This window comes from Mastigoproctus giganteus, chromosome 9, assembly GCF_048544385.1.
Source record: "Mastigoproctus giganteus isolate SK-2022 chromosome 9, ASM4854438v1, whole genome shotgun sequence".
Classification (NCBI taxonomy): Eukaryota; Metazoa; Arthropoda; class Arachnida; order Uropygi; family Thelyphonidae; genus Mastigoproctus; species Mastigoproctus giganteus.
Window position 1 is genome coordinate 216,896,476 of NC_143583.1, and position 19,885 is coordinate 216,916,360.

Consider the following 19,885-nt stretch of genomic DNA (forward strand, 5'->3'; position numbering starts at 1 on the left):
GCTCCTGAAGCAAACGACTTTTGGAGGTCTTCCCATTTCTGTAACCCCACACAGAACATTAAACACCTCAAAAGGGGTAATTTCAGAATGGTATCTCCTTAATGTTCCTGATGAAGAAATTGCTGAAGAACTTAAGGCACAACGCGTCATAGTGCCAAAAGAATAATGACTAAACAGGATGGCGTCCTTACACCTACCAGAAATGTTATCCTTACATTCAACACACCGAATCTTCCTGCATCAGTTAAAGCTGGCTACCTTTCCTGTAAGATCCGTCCATATATTCCAAATCCACTCAGATGTTTAAAATGCCAGAAGTATGGTCATTCTCAAACAGCATGTCAAGGTAAGGCCATTTGCCCCATGTGTGGCTCATCAGACCACTCACAAACTGAATGTACAGCAGCAGCGCGCCAAAGTGTCCCAACTGCCGGGGTGCTTACCTTGCATATTCCAGAACTTGTGAATCATGGAAAACGGGAAAGAAAATACTGAAATACAAAGTAGAGAAAAATGTTTCATACCAAGAAGAAAGAAAACAGATATTAAACGTGATGCCGCCCAAATCTTATTCTGATGCAGTCAAAAAACACTAAAGAGTCCTCAACACAAACCACTGTTACAATTTCTCCTAAAGTATCCCTTTCTCAATGGGCCAAATCATTCCTCACAAATGATGAGATATTGACAGCAACAAAGACGAAGAATACGTCAAATTCTGAGGGCGCCTCCGTAGCCAGGTGGGAAGGAGCAGCAGTGCGTAGCACATGCTTCTTGATTATACCGGGGTTCGAGCCCGTCACCACCAAATACGGAAGATGCGGAAAGGTCAGGGAATGACCACCGCATATTCCCGGAGCAATATGGCCTTAGTTGCTAATGCTCCTAAAAACCAAATAACAAACAAAGCGTCAAATTCTGCTAATACAAAGCCAACCAAGCAGCACCAAGACAATGCCCCCAAAGGAACTTCAACAAAGGAAAATAATGCAAATCCTACCCAGAATAAACGAACTGACCGAAGTATGGAAATTGACGAGAAGTTGGATAATGATGATTCAGTTTTCCTTCTACATGCAGAAGATGAGATGGATATTGCTCTTCCAGCATTTTCAAAACGAGAGAAATATAAACAGGACCGAGGGAAAACAAAACGGTCAGACCAATCCACCTAACCTAAAATCAAATAATGCAAAAAATCATTCAATGGAATTGTAGAGGCCTAAGATGCAATCTAGATGAATTAAAATATTTAATGCACCCGCTCGATCCTGCAAACATTTGTCTACAGGAAACATACTTATCATCAAGTTATACTCCACACTTCTGAAGATATACACTATACAGACGGGGCAGATGTTCTGAATCTCCAGCAAGAGGAGGAGTAACAATTCTAGTTTGTAGAAACGTACCATCGATATCTATTCAGCTTTGCACTCTGGAAGCAGTAGCCGTTCACATTGTTCTTCGCATTGGATTCACTATTGTCTATTTATATTCCACCAAAAGTTTCTTGTTCCACTGCAGAACTTAATGTTTTACTAAACCAACTGCCCCAACCTATATGCCTTCTTGGTGATCTAAATGCTCTCATCCTTTGTGGGATTCTACTAACATGGATCAGAGAAGGCGGATAATTGAAACTATACTTGACAACCATCACTTAACATTGCTGAATACTGGTGCACACACGTATATTCACCTGCCTACAGGATCAAGTTCCGCTCTTGACCTGTCCGTATGTTCCCCATCTATTTATCCTAGCTTTGATTGGACAGTATTAACTTATCTTCACAACAGTGACCATTATCCTATAATTTGCAAAATACAGACGGATACAAACTATGCCTCCAGCCAAAAAATTTCGTGGAATTTTCACCGAGCGAACTGGGAAATGCTTTCTAAAATAATCCAATTTGATAGTCATTTGATCCTCACTACATCTATTAATAATGCCACTAGGCATATAGTAGGAGAAATATTTAGAGCTGCTGCTAACGCAATACCAAAAGCAAACATTACCAAACAAAGATATAATGGTTGATGGACAAGAGATTGCTTTCTTGCTAAAAGAAAGCAAAATAAAGCTTGGAACATTTTTCGCCGAAAAATGCTACAACGGAGAACCTAATCAATTATAAACGTCAGAAAGCTGAAGCACGCCGAATTCGAAGAAAAACAAAACAGGATGCTTGGATTCGATTCACTTCCACCATTTGCAGAAACACTGACCCCAGAATAATCTGGAAAAAGATCCTTATCCTCAGCGGAAAGTATCAACAAACTTCGGCCCTAATCCTGTCTTGGAAAAGAATGGATATATCTTCTCCGATGCCGACCGGGCGAGCCAGGTGGGTAAAGTGCCTGCCTGGCAACCCAGAGGTCGCGGGTTCGATTCCCGCCTCGGGCTTGGATCAATGTACTGCAAAAAAAAAAAAAAAAAACCTTGGGAGGTGCATTATGGCACAGAAGCCTATGCGCCAACAACTACCAAAAAAATAAAAAATAAATAAATCTTCTTCGATTGATATTGTTGAGGCATTAGCTGAAACATTTGCTACCACTTCATCCCCTGACTCTTATCAAGACTTATTTAAACGCACAAAAACGTCTATGGAAAAGTATAAAATTAACTTTAATACAAACCAATCATATCCTTATAATCTTCCGTTCAATATAACCGAACTCAATGGAGTTCTGCAGCGTTCTCAAAATAGTTCTGCTGGACTAGATGGCATTTATTACATAATGCTTCGCCACTCCAACTCAAAATCTACGCTATTAAAATTTTACAACAGAGTCTTTGAAGAGAATTTTTACCCTGATACATGGCATCAGTCAATAGTGGTATCCATAGCAAAACCTGAGAAAGAGGTGGAAACTTATATGTATGCAGATGATCTCTATATCTTTGACCAGTTGTTTAGGAAAGATAATAGAAAAGTTGGTTCAGAGAAGACTAGTCTGGATTATTGAAGCTCAAGACGCTATAACACCGCACCAATTTGGTTTCCGCCGTGACAGTTCTACAGCTGATGTCCACATTAAAGTAGAAGCTCACGCTCGAAATGCTTTCGTTAAAAAACAACATGTGGTAATGATACATTTCGATATTACCAAAGAATTTGACACCACCTGGAGATATGGAATCCTCCAAGACTTAAACAACCTTGGACTGAAAAGGTAACTTGCCTCGTTTCATTCAGAATTTTCTCCATCTCAGGACCTTTCAAGTACGATTCCAGAATGAGCTGTCCACAATTCACGCACAAGAAGAAGGAATACTTGAGTTTTCCTTCTACCAGCTGTTTGAGTAAAACCCTAGAAAAAATGATACACCGCCGACTGACCTGGTATCTTGACTCCAAATATCTAATCTCTGATAATCAATTTGGTTTCAGAAAAAATCGATCATCCCTGGATCTCATGGTCAAAGCTGAAACAAACATCAGGAATGCGTTTATCCGAAACGAGCATCTTGTTATGGTATGCCTTGACACAGAGAAGGCCTTTGACACCACTTGGCGTTTTGGCATCTTTAAAGATCTTCATTCCCTTGACCTAAGAGGCCACTTATCATATTTCATACAAAACTTCCTTTAGCATAGAACTGTTCAAGTCCGCTATCGGCAAGTCCTCTCGCAAATCTATATACAAGAGGAAGGAGTTCGACGTGGCTCAGTTCTACCTTATTTGCAATAAGAATAAATAATATAACCAAATGTATACCCAATCCTGACCTGACTGTTTCCTGCAGTTCACAGAATATGGACTTCATCGAAAGGCAACTACAAATCTCGCTTAACAATACGGATGAGGCAGAATGGATACCGGCTATCACATCAGAAATCTAGTGTCATTCATTTTTGTAACAAACGAAAGATGCATCCTGACCCAGAGCTTCACTTAACGAATATACCAGTCATGAAAAGTATTCGACATCTTAGGGGCGGGATCGCTATATCCTGCTTCAATTGTATAGAACACTAATTAGGTTTCGTCTTGATTATGGTGCCCCAGTGTATGACTCTGCCAGGGAGAGCGTGCCAACACGCCTTGCACCTATTCAACATTTTGCCCACAGGATTGCTACAGGTGCATATAGACATCGCCAGTACAAGGCTTTTATATTGAAGCTCATGAAGTTCCACTCTGTCTCAGAAGAAAGGTGTTACTTCTGAATTATGCAGCTAAAATTCGAAGCTACCTACTGATCCCATTTGGCCTATACTTAGTGATCCACAGTTTAAAATGTTCTATAGAAATAAACCCAGCGCAGTTCAGCCTACTGGTATCAGATTACAGGCACTATCAGAAACTTGGAATGTACACCTCGAAAAAGTCCTCCAAAATCCAAACTGTTCAGTTCCCCCATGGTCCTATATTAAACCATCCTGCAACAATTACTTCCTAAATTGGAGAAAACATTCCCTTGTAAATATCAATATACAACAATTCCATACTGCTCACACAGAGAATTATCCTCTTTTTACAAAAATATATACTGATGGATCCAAGTCTGATAGTGGAGTAGGTGCTGCAGCAGTTTCGCCTTTTAATACCATCTCTGTATCACTTCCCACCGAATGTAGCAGTTATACAGCTGAGTTATTCGCAGTCAAGAAAATATTCTCCATCTATACATCAAAAAGAGTATATACCGACTCGCAGAGTGCACTTATTGCCTTACAAAACACCTCCTTACCAAAGAATCCTTTAATAAAAACTATAAGATGTATGTTGATACATACTCAGGAACTCCAGCTAGTAGTCGTCTTTTGCTGGATCCCAGGCCACACTGGGATATCTGGAAATTAATGTTCAGAGTATGCCACCAAACATCCATCTAATTCAGATTCATCATGTTCTCTTGTTCCATATTTGACTACAAATCTAATATACAAAGAATATGTAAGGAACAATGGAGACTTATATGGCAAACTAAAACAGATAATAAGCTCTTTCAAATAAAATCAGATCCACAGTTATGGGCCTCTAGCTTCCGGGAAAACAGAAATGAAGAAGTAATCCTAGCCAGAGCAAGAATTGGTCACAGTCACATTACTCACCTATTTCTCCTCACAGGCAGTGATCCTCTACAGTGTACACACTGCAATTCTCAACTCACAATGAAGCACATTCTTGTTGAATGCACCTTGTACTCGCATGCCTGGTAACTCTCATTCAGTTTTCTTCCTAATCTTAAAGAATCTTTGAAGCTCTGTCATATCATATGTAACAATGCCAACCCCACAGAATTTTTCTCATTTCTCAAACGGATAAACATATGATCGTTTCTGACTGTTCGCAAAAAAGTCATCATGAGTATCTTCCACATCAGTGATAGGCGCAGTATGGCCTGGGTAGCCCTTGCGCCAAAAATACCAATAACAAGTATCAAAAAAGTATCCCATCCCTGTAGAAGCAGTCCCTCCTGTTAACAAGCACAGACCAGGCTGAGAAAAATTCTACCCCTTGAGCCTTGCGCAATCTCTTCAGGGCCGAATTGATCGACAAGGCTCTCATCATATACTCCCTTCTATCTTGTCCGGGCACAATTGCAGACACTTTCAAATTCAACCCTAACTCACGGCTTTTTTTCAATATTGACCTGTACTTTTTAAGTAATTATTTTCAGTCTTCACTACAGCACAAACATTATAAGGACAATTATGCCCTTTAAGTCCTTATTTCAATTAGGTTTATCCTTAAGAACGACCTAGTTATTTTTGAATTAGCAAATGGCCTAACCGTGCACTTAGGAAAATATGAATTTGGAGGGATTTAGAAATATGTTGTTCATATTCAACCAAAAAGCAGAGACCATGAGAATGACGTTCTCTGCTAGCAGATGATGAATCGGTAACGCTGCAAAGCTCAAATCTTTTCCAAACAAGGTTTGGATGATGTCGAACTGGAGCAAGGATGGCAAACCATTTAGATATAAAATAAACAGAAGAACTAAAGGAGAACTTTATTTGAATATAGGAGGTGAAAGATTTTTTGCTAATGTCATTGAAGAAGCCATAAGAGTTTGTTTTTAGGGAAACTGCTAAATTGGAAAATTAGGAGAGTCATTGGAATAGCACAGGTTAGTGTCATGGGCCATAATCACATTTGCACATTCCCTGCAAATACTTATTCGTTCCCTAACCTTAATTCCAAAAAATAAACATTGAAAGAGGAGTAAAAACCATCAGCAGTCACATACCACCCAGAAAAACATGTGACAATATAGGCATAATTCGGGTTTTATGATGCCTGTGGCCTATTGTACGCGCCGAATGGAGTTAGACTTAAAATAACTTAATTTATAATTTATTTTAAAATATGGCAGTTATTATCTAAATAAATTTGAATAAAATCCTCTTTTATTTATTTATATATAATATATATATATATATATATATATACACAAATAAGATATATAAGTAAATTGTTATCTGCATATATATACAGATAATAATTTACTAATTACTATTTTTGTACAATTACGACGGATTGTACAGGACAAGTTGACGCTGTGCAGTGATCTAGTTTTGTGTTTAGGAACTTTCCTTAAAATCCAATGCAATGCAAGTCTTTACATATCGGCCTTGTACTACGATGCTTCCCGAACAATGAATGCCATAATATAAGATACATTGAGTATTTTTATCCCATCAGCTGCATCTTTTATATAGAAACCCCATGCTGTACTTTCCCGAGGAAATAGAGAAACCAGAGTTATTTTTAAGTTTAAAAAAATAATAAATAAATAAACAAACAAACTACGTTATTAATGATTAAAGAAGCTGTTCTATAGTTTATTAATAAACAAACGATTATTTATTTTTTAATGAACTTCCGCAGAACTTCTTGCTAATTAATTTTTGCGTTGCTTTTTTTTTTTTTTTTTCAGAGGATATTTCGAACAGTGTTATATGTCCAGAAATAAAGCCAGGAGAAGATGATTTACCAGGTAATTTTCCTGTTAACATGTTCTGTGTATGTATTTCTATTCCATTAATACTGGTGTGTCAAGTAAGAGAACTATCGTATAAAGTAGCGTTTATACGATAGTTCTCTTATCCACCCCCTTCATTAGTGCTGTTTCATGTTGGTAGTTCAACGATGAATAATTTTTCTTTTATTTTCTAAGTAGTTTACCTTTGTTTATTTTGTAACCTTTATAAGTTTTTCATTTATCAGAACACACTTTCTGCATTTGAACATCATTTTTAAAGAATTCCCCCCTTATCTTAAAGGGTCGTCGGGGGGATTCCTTTGAATCCCCCCCGCGACGTTTAATAGAATTGTTTTTATTCTGAAAATCTTTCAGGTTTTATATATCGCTCATTGGCTCCAATGAGCGATATATAAAACATGGCACAAAAAGTGGCATAGATCAAAAATCGTAATTCTGAATTAATCGATGATAAAAATTTGGCCTTAAAAATTTGTTTTTTTAGAATTTAAGAAATTATGTAATTGTTGAAATACATTGTGATTCATCTCATCATACCCAGTGGTACCCAAAATTAGGTTAGCTTGATCAACTAGAACAAGTAACCAGAATTTCGAAAATTTAACCCTCCTTTTGAGTTGTTCCACTATTGAGTAGTACAACTCTGATTCGTCTATCTAAGTACTTAGTACCGTGCTTGGGTTGGAGGTTGAGAAGACGAAAGAAGATATTTATTGACATTGGACTTGAACTTCTGTAGACTGTAATTTTCAGGAAATACGTATGAAGGAAGGTTGTTCCAGAAAACGGCAGTTGAATGAATAAACGAGGAAGTAAAAAAGTTGGTTCTGTGAGTTTGGAGTTGGACAGTAAATGTATGCTAGCCTAACTAGCCGATGTCATTTCATGCTCTGCTCAACTTGTAGTCCGTTTTCGCTGTAATTACTACTTCATTCATTTTACATTCTGTTTATCATCTTTGCTTTGATCTATTAATTATTATATAGTTATTATTATTATATATACATATATATATATATATATATTTTTTTTTTTTATATATATAAAACAATCACTTGTATAAACAACAAATTGTAAGATTCCTCTGGATTTCTGTGTACGGAATCATTATTGTATAAAATTTATGTTAATAAAGAATCTTATTATGTTGGCTGGTGGCGGCACATGTTCGGACTGTTTTGAAAGAGAAAGCGGGAATTATAGAAGCCGATTCAGAAGAACAGTCCCCATGGAAGTATCTGTAGAAGAGGCATGCAGCAGAAACAGTACATTTATGAGACAGTGAGTGGAGAGGCTCTGTTAGAGATGAATCATTAATTAACCTAACTGCCCTCTTCTGAATGGAATCAAGAAGCCTGAGAGAGGTTTTGGGGGCACACTACAGATGTGGGAACAATATTCCATGGTAGGGCGGGTTTGTGATTTATACAGAGTGAGAAGCTATTTGGAAGAAAAGTAACACCGAGAGCGAAAGAGAAATCCAAGTTTTTTCAGATGCAGAGGAGGCAATATTTGTAATCTACTTGTGCCAAGAGAGAGATAAGAAGTCAGGGTAATCCCCAAAAGAGATATATCATTTTGCCTAGAAATCGGAGTGTCACTAAAGATAAGTATAGGAGCAGAAGAATCCTTTTTGCGAAATATAAGACAAGACTGAGTTTTAGAAGGGTTGAAATCAACTAAGTTGTCTATGCCCCACTGGAGAATTACCTGAAGATCGGCATTTAAGGAATTGGTAGCAAATTTTCGAAAAGTTGAAGCTGATTCAGCAGGACAAGGTTTCTCAAAATGGAAAGTGGAATGCAATGTGCTATCATCGGCAAAACTATGGATAGGATTTCCAGTCAGTGGAAGAGGGTCATTAAAATACAAGAGGAAAAGAGTGAAGGAAAGAACAGAACCTTGGGAGACGCCGGCATTAGTCGAGAAGTTAGAAGACAGAGAGCTATCTACCATCACCCTCAGTGAGTGACCAGAGGGAAAACTGGATAACCAATTACTATAAACAGTTGGCAAACGATAAGATGGAAACTTGTTTAGAAGACCTTTATGCCAAACACGATCGAAAGCCTTTGAGATTTCAAGAGAAACTGCTTGTGTTTTAACTGAACTTTTCCATTGAATTAGTCCATAAATGGGTAATATAAGCCAGAATATCACTAGTGGATCGACACTGACAGAAACCATACTGGCGATCGTTGATCAGACGGAAGGTTTCTAGGTAGTTTAAGACATTGCGGTTAATTGAATACTCCATTATTTTAGAAAGAGTAGAAGTAATTGCAATGGGACGATAATTGGATGGGAGGGATTTGTCACCATTTTTAGGAACTGACTGGATATGAGCAAATTTCCAAGCAGAAGGAAAAACACCTTTGGAATAAGAAAGTGAAAAAAGGCGGCAAAGAATAGGAGTAAGTTCAGGAGCACAGGTTTTGAGAACAAGTGGAGAAATACCATCGGGACATGGAGCTTTCTTAGCATCAAGATTCGTCAAAATCCTTCTGACATCATTTTGACGGAAGACCGCAGGGGGCATTGAATGGAGCGTGTTGGGAATGGTAGGAAGTGTTTTACCAAGATCATTAATATATGAGTTGGAAGAAAAATGGGATGCTAGCGGTCAGCTTTATCCTTGGCTGAAGTGACAACAGAACCATCTGGTTTGGACAGAGGTGGGAGCAGAGATGGGCAAAATGTTGCGGCCAATAGCTTTGGCAAGAGACCAGAATGCTCAGCTACCATTAGGGCAAGAAGCAAGTTTTCTACTCTTAGCTTGTTCAAACTCTAATTTGGACTGATTAATAACTGCTTTACAATTGTTGCGAGCTTTGGTTTAGGCAGAAAATGAAACTGGAGAATTAGAAACAAGCCAATTACGATATGCAACATTCTTCTCTTGAACAGCCTTAGCACATTTATTGGAAAACCAATGTTTAGATAAAGGACGAGATTTTAAATTGGAGTGTGTGTTAAAGGATTCCATTCCTGTAAGAATAATTTCACTGACACGATCTTAGCAAATGTTGACATCAGAAGTTTTGAAACGGCAATCCGACCAAGGAAAAGAAGAAAAGAAGTCTCGCAGGTCATCACATTTTGCATTCTTGTAATGAGATATAGGTTCCATTAGAGAAGAAACAATCACTAAGTTGTGATCTGAAGTTCCTAAAGGACCTCTCACTTCGACCGTGTATTTAGAAGGGTTGTTTGTGAGAAAAAGATCAAGTGTATTGGCTGTATTCTTGTAGGTAAATGAACAAGGTCGTTTGTGCAAGGTCGTTAGTAATTGCAAAAGCCTCAGCATCTCGACCAGCTGGGTCTGTGTGACTAGAAAACGGAAACCAGCTGGAGTTGTGAACATTAAAACCACCAAGGAAAATTACCTCACTGTTAGGAAAGTTGGACTGGAGAAAGTCAAGTTGCAAAGAGAGAAAGTCAAAGAGCTCCAAGTGATTAGTGGAGTTGGGAGAACGGTAGAGACAACAGACGAATTTGACACAATGAGGTAGATAGATTTAAGCCAGAGAAGATCAAAGAAAGGAGATTCCAAATTGCCAAGTCTCTGACAGGGAATATAAGAACGGACATATGCACAAGTATCACCTTTGTGGCGAAAGGAATCATACAGCGAATAATTTGGGAATTTCAGATGAGCAGTAGTTGAATCAACCGATAACTGAGATTCTGTCAGAAAAAGTACATGGGATTTGGCAGACTGCAAGTGGAAATGGACATGGTTGAGATTAGAATTTAGACCACGTGAAATGAATTAAGAAGTGTTTGGTAGGTTTAGATCTTTTCGCAGATAAGCTTGCTCTATTAGTTTGACAATTCATGGTGTATTCAATAGTAAGAAAAAGTGGGAGGGACATGCTTGTATGGAAGTAATGAAATTTTTGGATATGGCGTACATGTGGTAAGAATATACCTAGATCCTTGACATAACGTGGCCTCGACAATGTTCCCCGCATACACACTACTCGGACGCCCTCCAGTCAATATCTGGCCGAGTACAGGTAGCAAGATTATACTGATCCGGAAGCCTTCTAGAGAATTACCAATAGGTGCGGTCCGGTGTACTAACTAGCGGCCGGCCTGCGAACACCGTTTTAGAGTTGTACGCACGAAATGTAAGGAATATTGGATCTCAGCAACAATGTTCATCATAATCTCGAAGTCATCAATCATATTGCATGTTTGACCGGAACTTAGCTCCAGAGACTGAACATGGGTTCCACCACTTCAAGCCTCGAATAAGAAAGTGGTGGTATTGCACCAGTTGATGAGAGTCATCTACCACCTAGTACTGCCTTGTAACATAGAGGGGCGGCATTCCTCCATGTAGTGTGGGCGCCGCACCTCGACCCCTGCTTACGTTGGTTCACACCTGGGTGGCTACCCACCATGTACTTGTGCATGAAGGTAATATATACCCAGGAATACAAGATAATGGCTGAAAGCGCTTGTATACAGTAACAGAATGAAAATGCAGAAATTCATTTAATACTTATCTGTTGTCTGCTCAAATAATAAAGTACTTGCACTTGGCAATCCAAGGGCCTATCTTTATGTGGTGACCCTAATAGGAACTTAATACTTTAATTAAAAAACACACAAATCAAGAAAAGTTTACGGAGCACTTCATACAAACAGCAGTCTTTTATTTTGGTTGTATTTTATTTTATTGTAGTTAGTTTAGTCTCTGTTTGTGATATTTCACGTAATTCGGAACTTGCACCTTACGAGGGGGGGGGGGTGTCGCTAAATTCTTATGTAATTGGCTCTAAATTTTTAAATTGATTTATTATTTTGAATTGGATTTTCTAAATTTATTTGGAGATTTTCTGCTACAATTTTTCAGTCTTACCTTTTCTTCTCCCTCCCTGTTGATTAATTATTTTGTTTAATTTATTTTTCGCTCAACGGTTTTGCCATGCTGCTGGCATTAATTTTGATTTAATATTTAATATCAGTTATACATTGGGCATCATGTGGAGGAATGTGCATTGTGCTGCCTATAATGATAGCTTTATATTTATTTTCTTAATTTTCGTATTATATTTTGTACCATTTTTTATTTTTTAACTACTTCATTATGCTATTATATATATATATATATATATATAACAGTATTTTTTGAACTGAATACAAGGGAATCATATGACTAATGATATTTAATATAATTAGTTATATATACCTATATATACCTATAGAGCCATAAGTCAAGTATTTAGGTAACCTTATTTGGACTTCATTGTTATACCCTATAATTAAACACAAATTATAATTAAATACAATAAAATAACATAATAATTAAATGATGATGAAGCAAATTACTAATAAAAGGATACCTTGAATAGAACGTTGACGAGGGCTAGCTCCACTCAATACATCCTATCAATAATTGGCTAAGGCTATCTGTTTCTGTTTTCCATTTGGTCTAGATTCAAATATTCTAAAATTATAAATTCCAATACTCTAATATTATAGATGCAAAATATGTTAAATTTAGCAGCAAACTGGCAGAATAACCGCTAGCTCGACAGATAGTAGCGAATCAAAAATAATGAAAGTGAGTGCCAACTAATAATTTTTATTAGTGAAAATTATTTATGTAGTGAAAAGGAATGAAAGGCTTTTACCAAATTAAGGCTAGGAGGAATAGGAGGTAGAATAAGGACAGCAGTGGATCCCAATTTCCCTCAAATTACTTTAATTCGAGGGAAATTGACGCTCTCATCTTGATTTCTTAAGAGCAAATCTGGACGATGTAATGAAGAATATGGGAATAGATGCAGTCAGTGGAAAAAGGGTACGAAGGACAATAGGATGAGGCTATGATGAGAGACTACATCTGGTTATTGGTTTGGGATGGTTGTGCACTGACCAAAAGAAAAGACGTTCAATTGTACACTTTTATTTATTTTTTTATTTTTTTTTTATTTTTATTTTTTTTCATTATTAACCAGAGGAGGATTCCTACTTAACCCAAATAAATCAGTAATGATGCTTTCTCGCTAAAGAATGCCAACTAATCCTACCCCCTGTACTTGGTGATCCTATCACAGTAATCCTATCACATGAGCCTTAAGTAGCCACAGGGACTTGGGACTCATACCCCAAGCTTCGCTTCCACAACCACATAGAAATCTTATTAAACAAAATTAGAAACTTGAGATGGCATTCAAAACAGCAGTTTTTTTTTTATTTCTTCATTTGCCCCTCTGTATATGCAGTTGAAAATTTGGGCGTGTCAATGCCCAATATTAAAGACAAAAGTTTATACAGAAAAAGTGCCGTATCCTGAAATGTGTAATGTAAAAGCATTACCTACCGTCGCAGTGCTGACTATATGCAGGTAGATCTACCAAAGGCTGCCAACACCCATTAATCGTATGAAGATCACGATTACAATAAAACTGTTTACATGCGTAATCTCTTCCACTAACTTTTGAGACATTTGCACACGTCGTAGCTCCTATCGTGCACTAAGCAACCACCATACTATTTCGAGGATACAGGTACACAGTCTGGCACTTTGCGATGGATTCGTTAAACGAAACCCAGTGCTCCAAATGATGAAAATTTAAAAAAATAATAAAATAAAATTTACAATGGACATGTATAGATATCCATCGGATCAGTCTCGCGGCAGATCCACAGAGGTTGTCCTCAGGGCCCTGTCCTGGGGCCCACCCTGTGGAATATTTGTCCTAGATGAATTCCTAAACTACTATCTTCAAAACGTACATTCACAGGCATATGCGGATGATTTAGTACTCTCCCTCGCAGCGGACTCTCGACAACTAGAAGCAATGGCCAACAGAGCCCTCACTACCCTGCAGGAATCTGCAAACCATAACCTCCTTCGCATCTCATTAACAAAAAGCTAGCTCCCTACTTTTAAAGGGAACCTAAATATTAGGAGGCCCCTACAAATAAAAATACAGAGAACAACAATTAGCCTAACAAAGCAAATGAAGCACCTTTGGATTGTCCTGGACAGGAACCTGACATTCACTCCCCACTTCAAATACATCCAAAGGAAGATCCGAAATTACATATTTTCATGGTCAATAGAATGGCCATGGTCAATAGAATCACCCGAAGAGACTGGGGCCTTAAACCCTGCACACTGTCCTTGCTCTAAAAGACTGCCTTTATGTCAATCATCAGCTATGACTCCAGCCTATAGAACCACAAAGCAATAACGGCGACGAATAGGAAGAAACTTGACACGATACAGCACTCTATAGTGCTGACTATATCTAGGGGTTACTGCACAGTCAGCACCCATGCCCTACAAGTGCTGGCCAGTGCCCTCCCCCTTGACCTGGAGATTGTCCGGACAGGCCTAATGTATAACCTCACAAAAGGCAGAACAGTAAACCTGCCTTGCCTATACCACGGACCCAACAAACACCCTCAGGATGGAGAAAAGACTACTTGATACTCACCTAATGCGGATATGGCAGGACCGCTGGACCAATTCCACCAAGGGAAACGTCACCAAGAAGTTCATATTCAATGTCATCGAAAGGACCTACCCAAAGTTGCCACATTGGTTTTTACCAGGTCTACATGCTACCTTCCGGCTAACAGGACACGGACCCGTTAGGGAGAAACTCTCCATCCTAGGCTTCACTAACAATCCACTATGTCACTGTGGACTCCCTGAAAGTTAGGAGCACCTAATGTACAGATGTGAACTATATGAAGATCACAGATGCCAACTAATAACAAAAATATATTACTAGCCGCTAGACCAGGAACATCACATCCTGAGTGATGAAAGGCACAATAATGCCTTCAAGATATTTGCCCACGATCTCTTCGAGAGACGAAAAACCTTCTCGCTCAACTAAGACATAATTCTGACCTCGAATGTCCCTCCAGTAGCAACCGAGGTATACATCCACCCACGACCAAACCAAGCCTGGCAACAAAACTGATAGTACAACCTGGACGCGACCTGTGTGCCAAGAACGATGTCTTCACTGAATACAACACTTACGTGATCTGGACTGTGCACCGACCTTGACAACCTGCAGCTCTGCTGCCAGTGCCATCTGGTGATTTGTATCACGTTCCCTTGCATGGGGGGGGAAGGAGAGGAGTTCTGTCTCCTTTCTCCCCGCTTCTTCTTCTGGTGAAGCATGGACCTGCCTCACTGACTGATCGGGGTCGCTTTCCCTAACATCCCCATACTTCTGTCTTCTCCCCCCCCAGTCTTCAGTCTACCTCCGAACTCTATCTATATGCAAGCGAATGCCCCACACATCTAAATTTAAACGTGTGAAAATAACCGCGATCTCCAGTTTTTGGCTTTTCCAACTTCAGCGTTCCCTTTTTTTTTTTCCGTTTTTTTTTTTTTGCCTTTTTTTTTTTTTTTTTTAGATCCTTTCCACTGAAATCTCAGGAAATTAGGTGGCAGGACCAGTAAGAGGAAATAATTATAATAATGGTATACCTGGGCTTCCTCCACGGGGCGGAGTGGGGCAACGTTGGGTCCCATTAGGGGCCCAGCGGCTAAATGACCAAAGGAACAACGGCACACGACACTACACATATACAAAATCCATACACCTTTAAATCTCTGGCATTGATAGTGTTCTGTTTCACACACAAAGTATACTATGCGGAGATGGGGGAACTACTGGTGCCGTTTGACACTAAAAACACCCTACTATCCATCAGATATAAGGTACAGACGCAGAATAACGAAACACTTATCCCCACACCGTATGGTACTATTCGCCAGACATCACCCGCACCAGCCATCAACCCCACTGTCACCATCGTTGGAGAGATCACTGGGAACTGCTCTGACTAGCAGAAGTATCTCCTTGTATGTATATGTATGTGCTAACTAATGTAAAATGCATTTTAAGTGAAAACTGTATCAGAATTAAATGTTAGTACTAGTTATATACTCTCCAACTGTAAGACCTTTCCCCAAAATTGATGATAGGTCACACCGTTACAATTACCTTACTGTATTCTTTAATAAGTAATAAACTTCTTAATTTGTGTTTTCTTCTTAATTTGTGATATTTAGCTTGTTTACTTGTATCAAAGGTTAATACTCCATTCTTTAGAGAAGCATTGTCGACAATGCTAATTCTTTAGCATTGTCGATACATGTGACATACTATCATTGCTATGCAGGGTGGGCCAAAAGTAGGTATACAGTACTGATCGGGTGATGGTATATTTATTTTATTTTTTCATTATTATATCTTTTTAGTTTACAGGTAATAGAAGGATATTGAATTATTATTTTTCTTTTGAGGCGTAGTAAAGGAGAAGGTTTTTGAGAGGAAGCCCCACACAGTGGGACGAATTGAAAGGGGTTCATCCTTCAAGCATTTATCGACATTGGTGCTAACCAGAATTTGTGTCACAGTGTCGGGGACAGGTTCCAGGAATGTTGCAACGTCGATGGAGGACATTTTGAGCAGCTGAGAGACTAAACATGACCCTTTCAATACTGTATACCTACTTTTGGCCCACGGTGTAGATACACCATAAAAAAGTAAAGTGCAGCCATTATCAACCCACTTCTATCCTGCAGTGGGTTGATAATGGCTGCAGTGGGTTGCAGCCATTATCAACCCACTGCAGGATAGAAGCCTCCTCAACAATTCATGTTGAGGGAAATGGACCATAATCTGCCACGCTGGTCCAGTACGGGTTGGCAGATCGACCGTATTCAGCAGTCAGGGGCTTGAACCCCGGTCTACTCAAAGAGCGTGTGCTACTGCACTCCCGCTCCTGCCCACTCGCCTACGGATACACCATAGTTTACCCATAAATTTAACTACATACGTAGTGTAAAAGCATCGTTTAATTTTATCTAATATTGTGGCTACCTTCACAACGAGATACCGGATACGAGATACCACTACTTCGAATAAATGATGCTTCTCTAGAGGAGATTACTGTTATTTATTCTCAGTGGGCACCACCACAAATGTAGGCAGCCACAACATGAGATAACTTTTTATGTACGACCTGGTTCTGGCACATTATAGCCTTAGTTGCTAATGCGCCAATAAAATCCAAATGAAATCAAATCAAAAACCACAACATAAGATACAATTAAACGATGCCTTTGCATAGTTTACCCATAAATTTAACTACTACGTAGTTAAATTTATGGGTAAACTGTGGTGTGTCTACATCGATATTATATATTAATTTAAACCCATATCATATTATGCCTTGTGCATTTAGTCTTTAAATACAGTATCATTGCATATTTAACTTTCTTTTCATTTTTCGGGGCAAACCGTTGGTGGTATGCAAAAACTAAGATCATATTTTTGGAATCACACCCCGAAACTCATAAATATGTAGAACGGCAGAAAAATGGTTGCAGTTTATTATTGTCAGCCTACAGTATATCTTTTTTATTTTAAAAATAATAATAATAATAATAAATAAATAAATAAATAAACTGAAACGTTTGTTACAAACTATACGTTTGTAACTTCCGTCACGTCTATCTATAACTATATATGCATTGTACTTTATATGTAGTGTACGTCTTATTTACTGTACAGTACTAAAAACATGTACTACATTCAAGGCTTGATTTATAGCGACGCAGTAAATAAGGCCTTGAATGTAGTACATGGTTGTTCCTGAGCACCAAGGTGGCGGAGTCACAGGAGCAATTCACGCGTTCATTTGTGAAAGCGTGAAGATAAGAAAGATAAGACGGATAATAGTGTCGGCAAACACTCGTTACAGATCATTGGAATTAGTTACTTTCCATCCTTTCTGCAATACTAATATATGGTAATTTTCTTCTACGCATTTGGTGTTTATATTAAAATAGCATAATGATGCAAGGAAGACAACATACTCTGCATCTGCCGGAAAAAAAAAACCCTTTCATCTGTTATTATGAATGTGGGTAGTTTGAATATATGGAAGAATTAGACAAATTATCACAGAGAGGAATGGAAAAAAAAAAAAGATTTTTATTTGGGAGTATTTTTTTTTATTATTATTTTTTTTTTGTTGATGATCTATAAACTTGCTTCCGTGCATAATTTGCCACTACTAATATTAATAAATCCCGAAATTCCTTTGATCCAATCCAATCGTTAAAAGCGCTGCATGCGCATTCAGAACGAATCGTATTCTTCCTGATGTTCCAAGTAATTTCCGCTTGCTTTTGAAGAAACAATTGTAGGTTGTTGTTTTGCAAATGCTGCTGGTGTGCATCATGCTGTCTTTTGTAAAGGTGGTGATGAAACCAGACTTTTGTTTGCAATGCTATAGGTTTTAAAAGTGAAGCAGATTAAATAATTTGGGAATGAAAGGAATTGAACTTTAAAACAGTAAAATGTACCTCCTAATTTCTATTCGTGTTACGCAGGTTTTGCTCTGAACAAAATTTCAAAAAGCTTTTTTTTTATTTTATGTTTTTTCTTTACTTGCTGTTAACTAAATCAGTTAAAAATAATTTTTTGCATTGCAGGCTTTGATTTCATCAGAAAATTTCGGCTGGATGACTTAGAATTTGATTTTCCTGGAGTTAAAAAAGTTCGAGGATCGAATCGCATGCAGACAGCTTACAGGTTGTCTAAAAGAGCAGATCTCACATTGCCTACAAGGTAGGTGCAAGTTTAAAAAGTGTAGCTTTGGAAAACTTAACACATTGGATTTGACTCCACTAGTGATTGATTTATAGAAGAGATTATTGATTCTCTAAGATCACCGATAATATCAATTAAATGATTAAAAAGACTGCTAATTCGGACTAATTGGCTGCATATTGCTGTACATGTAGATCTCAGCGGAAAAAAAAGCAGGGCATGGGCGATTGGTATCCGATGTCTCATATATTAAGCCTAAAAAGTGCTAGAGACGCGAAACAGACATACCAAGCATTTATATTTAATTTATTTGCCCCACACGCAGAAACATGTACAGTTTTCGTGGCATGAGTGGCTTGAAACGAAGTTCAGTCAGGGCTGAAGTTCGTTTGGATTGCGGTCAAATTTTATTTCTATTTTTCAAAGAGCAGATGATAAAATCTGACAGAAAGTATGGTCAATTGTGTTTATCCAACCGGAGTAATCACTTTCTTAGTCCAAGCGTCAGGGAAATAAATTTTATCTAATATCAGTTTACATTCGTTTCAGAAGTACTATTTTCTTTGATGATAGGGAACAGCTTTCCTATTCAGAAAAAAAAAGAAAAAAAAGCACATGATTAAGAAAAATACTTACTTCAATTTTAATATCAAATTCCAGAATTTCAGCCCAGATATGACAGGAAAAAAAAATCAGACAATAAATGGCCTGTAACCTATAAATAAGCGAAACAGTTTATATATGAATACCTGCTGCTGATGCAATCACAATTTGTTACTCACAAATATGTATCGAGTTTACTGTGATATGTGCGATCATCTCTGGAAAGGCCCAAACGTTCTTGACTGAGTGATCACTTAATTACTTCAGCATGTTAATTGCAATCTTGGTTTCCACCTCTAAGGAGACTCTAAAGCAGAAATATGTTATTTGTTATTTTGGTTTTTTTTTAGGAGCATTAGCAACTCAGGCCATATTGCTCCGGGTATATGAGGTGGTCATTCCCTGACCTTTCCGCATCCTCCGTATTTGGTGGTCACGGGCTCGAACCCCGGTCTAATCAAGAAGCGTGTGCTACGCACTGCTGCTCCTGCCCACCTGGCTACGGAGGCGCCAGAAATATATGATAATTCCCAGTAATCCTTTCCAAAAAATGGGTTAAAGGAGGAAGTGGAGTTGTTTTAATTTTTCGTGTAGTTCAGCCTGCAAGGTCTTACGCGGATTGCTAAGAAATAACCAGGGGTGGTAATCGTCTTCTGCAGAATGCAACATATGTTAAGTGTGTCGCGTAACACCTAGAGCCATA

At 38.2% G+C, this 19,885-nt stretch overlaps 1 protein-coding gene across 2 annotated transcripts in view; it reads left to right on the forward strand.

Annotated features, from left to right (window-relative positions):
* The window catches only part of LOC150081124 (uncharacterized), a 1,253,880-nt gene that overhangs the window by 235,322 nt on the left and 998,673 nt on the right, over nucleotides 1-19,885 (forward strand). For both annotated transcript variants that reach the window (XM_090381132.1, XM_090381131.1), the window contains exons 3-4: nucleotides 6,902-6,961; nucleotides 18,462-18,597. In XM_090381132.1, the coding sequence (XP_090237258.1) occupies nucleotides 6,902-6,961; nucleotides 18,462-18,597 (196 nt within the window). The remainder of the gene's footprint in view (nucleotides 1-6,901; nucleotides 6,962-18,461; nucleotides 18,598-19,885) is intronic.